Source organism: Clytia hemisphaerica, unplaced genomic scaffold (assembly GCF_902728285.1).
Source record: "Clytia hemisphaerica strain Z4C2 unplaced genomic scaffold, Clytia hemisphaerica genome assembly, whole genome shotgun sequence".
NCBI classification, from domain to species: domain Eukaryota; kingdom Metazoa; phylum Cnidaria; class Hydrozoa; order Leptothecata; family Clytiidae; genus Clytia; species Clytia hemisphaerica.
Window position 1 is genome coordinate 33,263 of NW_027103671.1, and position 6,019 is coordinate 39,281.

At 33.6% G+C, this 6,019-nt stretch overlaps 1 protein-coding gene across 1 annotated transcript in view; it reads left to right on the top strand.

The window, feature by feature from the left end:
- Positions 1-6,019, top strand: part of LOC136803342 (molybdenum cofactor biosynthesis protein 1-like) — a gene marked incomplete in the record, with an annotated part of 17,854 nt that overhangs the window by 6,436 nt on the left and 5,399 nt on the right. The window contains 2 exon segments of the mRNA XM_067060056.1: positions 651-763; positions 2,671-2,781. Coding sequence (XP_066916157.1) covers positions 651-763; positions 2,671-2,781 — 224 coding nt within the window.

Consider the following 6,019-nt stretch of genomic DNA (forward strand, 5'->3'; position numbering starts at 1 on the left):
ATTGGCTCTTTCATTCTTTACGAGTTTTTGCACAAAGATGCATGACTTTAAATCTCAAATGTGACGGAGCCCGATTTTGGAAAAATATGTTTTTGGGCAAATTTGGGCCTAAAAACGGCTAAAAAAAGGGTTTTTTGGACTTTGTGAAACATTGATCAATTGCTTTTTTTATTTTTACTGAAAGGGTAAAAATGGCTCGGCAATTTTTGTAAAATGATTTTTCAGCTAAAAAAACGCATCTTATTTAAGATCACTATTAATAAGAATAAGCATTCTTAGCCAATTAATCTTTTTTAATGGAAGATGTTTTTTTGCTCACGAAGTCTTGAAATGAAAGATTATTTTAAGACCATGAAATTTTGGTTTCTAAACGTTTTTTTTATAAGAAACAAAACGACTAATTTTAATAGATCGTCACTATTTGTGATCTGAATGATTGTTTAACGGTAGATATCAATTATATTTGTTAAATGCATAACCAGGTAGGTCCATAAAAGTATCACTTGTATTCTTATCAAATTCTGTGAAATTCACCCTAGAGGGTATTCTTACGATTTGACCCATTTTCACCCTGATATTCTTATAGAAGATATTGTTATTAAAAAAAAGCGTGTTTTATGTGTAAATTGATCAGATATCTTTCTGTTTAGGTAACAAATGGAATATACAAAAATTTTATCCCTATCAAGAAATGTTGAAAGATATTTCACAAAAATATCCTACTTTATACAAAATAGAAGATGATAAAAATGACACATCTAAAGTAAGAATATATTTTTATAACTATACAAAAGTGGTTCTAAATTAAGAATGGATAAGAATGATAATTATATATTATTTAAACTTGTGGCCGGAGGGTCCCTTTAACAAAGAAAAGCTCTCAAACAATAATAGCGTGGTGACAGGGGGATGGCATTCAAAAATTGTGTTAGGTTTTCAAAAACAGCAAAAAAAAAAGAAATTTGAATATCCTTTTTAAAAATAACTCTTTTCCAACGAAACTTCACAATATTGGTTCTAAAGTAGGTTGAAGCAGGTTGAAAAAAAGATTTTGTAAAATGGGCCAAAATTGCGGCACAAATCAAGAAAAACACTATGTTGATAAAACAGCAGCCACAAATTTGTTCAATGAGTAAAAATCATTTTTTTCAGATGAAACTCGTAGCAAAAGGGTTTATCCACAAAATATCAAAAATGGAACCAAAATTATTGGGTCATTGGGTAATTGCGGCTCAAAGTTGACGATTTTTTTTCATATTGCTTTGATTAAGCACATTTCAACCCATCGAAAACCCGCCACAAATAAACCCATAAGTATCTTAAGACCTTAAACTACCAATTTCAAGAAAAACGGTTAAAAAATATTCAAGTTTTAAAGCAGGACAGCACATAAGCCAACCCTAAAAATGCCAACTAATACCTAATGTAACAGCTCAGAAGGTTATAGTTACAAAAAATGGTATTTTCAGCCACAAAATGTACTCTTTCTTAAAATAACACTGTATTGTGTCAGATTGTGTTTGTTTTGCTTTAGGCTTTGCAAATATTCATGTTTCGAAAACAAAATCCAACCTGGAATGTGTATATTGATAAATTAGTGACTGGAGTATGATTGAAGCCACAGTTTAAGCCTATTAAAAACCCTGCAGCCGCAAATTAAACCCATAAGTACCTTTATCAGACCTTAAACTACCAATTTTAAGAAAAACGGTTAAAAAATATTGAAGTTTTAAAGCAGGACAGCACATATAAGCCAACCTGTTGAGTGAGCCACATGACATACAGCCACAAAACCTGCCCTCACTTTGCCATTTTATATTTCAAGACTGAATCACTCAACTTCAAAGAGGGCCACATTTTTGGAAAGCTCATAAATTTCCTTATTTTATGGAATTTTGTACTACACAGCAGCCACAAGAATGTCAACGCTGTGGGCTAAAAAGTGGTTGTGATTGAAAACCTCACTTTTTGGGGTTCTATTTTTGAATGCAATCGGGGGCATCTACTCCCCCACAGAGGCCGATTGCTTTTTTACGCCTTAGAATTAGCAGTTATCAATGGGGCGCCAAAATCCAGACTTTCAAAAAATGCCCCCCCAAGCTTTGGTCCACCACGCTAATACTCTCAAAGCCAATTGACAGTAAATAGTAATTGACTTTGTAATTCTCCGACTTCAACTTCCAAGCGAGTCACAGTTTTTTTTATCGATCTACCAATCAAATATTAAAAAATGACAAACTTTTCACTGTGAGAGTGGGCTGGAAAGAAAAAAGAATTTTAGACTGAAAACTTTACAACCTTTAAAAAGCTCTCGCCCTGAGCCATCCACAAGATCTTTTTTTTCTGTATACCTTGAGGGAAGAAATTTTAGTGGGAAAATGTTTGGCCAATTTTGGCAAGTTTGGCGAGTCAAACAGAAAAAAGAAATTTCGTAAAAGTTCGCCAGAATCCCCTTTTAGTTTAAGAACTTTAGTTCTTTCCAGTTTGTTTTAGAATTTTTCTAATAAACAACCCTTATTTATCCTTAATTAACTAAACTAAAATATTTTGAAAATAACGGTTTGTTTTCAAAAAATAATTTTATTCTAACCAAATTTAAATTATTTTTTTTCTTTGCTAAAAATCAAATTGTGATGTATGTATTATAGTTCCTTATTCTTTCTCTTTTAGGCATACAAGGTACCAAATTTTGAAGGTCAAATAGGATTTATCACATCGATGAGTCAAAACTTTTGTGGTACATGTAATCGATTGAGAATAACAGCTGATGGCAATTTAAAGGTATTGTTAAGCTTTTTATCAATTCTTCATGCATTATTTTATAAAAAGGTTGGACTTTGCCGAATGAGATGACAACATGATCATCATGAAAAAAAGGCTGAATATAACTTTGCCGAGACTTAACTTTTGATTCAAAATGATATGTAAAACTATATACGTATTTGAAATCAGAGAAGTCAAGTTCGTAACGTATTCGTAGTCAGAAACGTATAAGATCAAGAATTTTGGTGCAAGAATTTGTTTGGTTTTTTATTTTTCCTTCTTATTTTTTTTTAATCTTCATTTACGCAGATTTACGAATCAATTGTTTGGAAAAAAATTACTTAAAATCATAATTTTCAACATAGGTTTACTTTTAATTATATTTTCATTCTATCAAGAACTGCAGCATATCAAAATTTGTTGATTGCCAATTTTCTTTTGAACAATTTTGAAATATTTTCATAACCCTACAAATAAAATGCATAGTTTTAAAAACTGCGTTTGATAATATGTTTAAACTATAATATAAAGTTTCTAGCGGAATTGAACAGGTTCTAATTGTTTAATCGAGGGCCGGGCTTGATCTCCGTTATCTAATCTCACATAGGCTTTAGCCGCTGTTCTCGATTCAATCGTTCCGTATCGAATTCTGCGTAATGGGCCTACGATTCTCACGTATCTGCCTGCTCTTAAATTTTCTTTCAAATCTGCAATGTTTTCTTTTTTACCGTTTGCACAATACTTGAGGTCAAATCCATCTCTGAATAATTGATCAAGCTTGCGTTGATATCTACCAGGTTTGACAAGCAGAGTGATAAATGGGCATCCTCTACCGCCACTACTCAAACCAGTTGGGAATTTCTTCGTCCTTGGATCCTCCCATTTAACTTCACTCTCTGGACGAATTGATATGATTTCTGCCTTGAACTCATTTAATAATGCTGCCAAGAATCCAAGACCTGTTAGATAAGATCCCATGGTTTTGTTGAACTCAGCCTGGTAAATATTGTCATCCATATTGTGTTTAAGAACGAAAGAAATCATCACAGAACATTGACGGTTTGCTACTTTTGCGATGAATTTCAATACGTTTTCTTTGACACAGGCCGCATAATTGGTATTACTTTGGAAATATTGAGTCCATTTAAAGGCACTTGTAGAAGGAATGGAACAGAAGTTGAGATAAATCATCTCATTATTCGGTAAAGGATATTGACTGATAATGCATTGATTGAAACATCTAATTTGTCTGTTGAAAACATATTCATGATACTCGTGAACGGTGTCATCAATTTCAAAAACTTTGAAATTCATATCCTCCAGATCAAAATTTCTTTTATCCAAAGCTCTCAGAATTAAAACCAACATTCTACCATGACCATCTAAAAGTTGCACTGATCTAGTGGTCCTATCATAATTTTCATTTCTCCTCACAATTTCATCAGCAAGAGCTTTCGCTCGCTTTTCCAAATCTTCAAATTCTTTAGTATCATTTCCAACGTGAAATATTGTGTTATGATCCTTGAGAAAATCCATTGGTCTACCAGCTCCGAAATCTCCAGGAAGCAGAGCCTGGTAGAATTGCTGCAGAGTGACACGGTGGCGTAAATCACGGCAAAGGTGCATTGCTTGTGGTAAATTTTTCAAAATGTAAAGCTCGTCTTGGCAAGGTTGAAATCTTTGTTCTTCGCTTTTCCCAAAAGATCCCCTCATTATCACACCGAAAACTTCTTTGCTTCTTTGGCAAATATCTAGGAACTCAAAGACAGTGACAGGCTCGTAATTATCATTAAAAAGATCATGGAAAAAAGGAACATGCTCGTCCTTTATGGTTATTGCAAGCTCTCTATCAGTCCCTCTTGTAACTTTCGAATAACCAATACACATTTGTTCAAACATGGTACATATAGCAGCATCCTTAGTGAGGATTGATTTTTCACCTCCATAAGAGAGTGACCTGTAGTATTCATGGCTCATTTCGTTTATTTAGAGTTTTAACTAAAAACAACAAATATTAAGATTTTTAGTTTATAAATACTAGTCTAGCAAGCTAGACGACTAATTTATACATAGTAGAAATAAAGCAAAAAGTAATGAATGGAACAATTTTAGTCGTCTAGAAACCTTTGTGCACTAACTCCAAACAAAAGAAAAGTGTCAATATTGCAATTATAATTTTTCTTGCTCAAAAAATTCTTGAGAAAAAAAAAATGTGTGGATTTGTATATTGAAAGTTTTTCATTTGAGTTGATTTCGTTTTGAGATTTTGTTGTTGCTTGATAAATATTGTTTTCTCGCTACGCAAGTTTCTGCGTAGCTAGCCCCTGTATCTATAAGGCTGGAACACCGGATTCTTCCAGTCGTTTATACAAACTAAACCCCGTATTATTATTATTAGTATTGGTATTATTAGTATTACACGCATTATAAACGACTCCAGTCTATATAAATACTGAATCTCAGTTCGTAGCATAATCAAGAAGTACCCTTTTTCAAATTAAATTACTCCTCTCTAAATTACTCTTAACCTAACCATATATGAATTGTTAACCTCAATTATTCATTCATGTAGTGAAAACTCAAATCAAAAAGTCCCCCCCCCTTCCCTGTTCTCGTCGATTTACGTCTTGAAATCCCGGGGGGGCAGTTGGTTTACTAACTGACGGTATGTGCGGCGAAAAAATTGGCTTTTAGAATCGCACCATTACAGTGCAGAAAAAAATCGGTGAAATTCATACCCTTACAGTGCATTTTTTCAAATTTTAAACTCTTTTAGAGCAAAAAAAATCAACATTTTCGAGCAAGATTTGCTGAAATTTCCACCCTTACAGTGCATTTATCAAAAGTCCACCCTTACAGTGCATTTCTGATATTTTGAAAAACATACCCTTAACCGCCGCACATACCCGTCGGTCAACTTGCCTGACTGCCCCCCCCCCCCCGGCTGAAATCCTTTGGAGTTTGAAATGAAGACCACAAGTCTTAAAACCATTGTGAACAAACTATCAATACGCTGCCATAATCTCCCTTTTTGTTTTTGGAATGAAATACCAGCTGATTTAACTTGTGTGGTTTGTTAAAGAAGCTTCTAAAGAACCCTGTTTCTACGATAGAAGGTCCAAAATAACACAGACACACATTTTCAGCAAAGTCTATAAAGCAATAGTTGCTCAGAGAACCACGGAGACCATAGAAACCAATCCGATAAAAGCAAAATCTGTTTACACGCACTTTACCTGGAAAATTTTATGTTTGT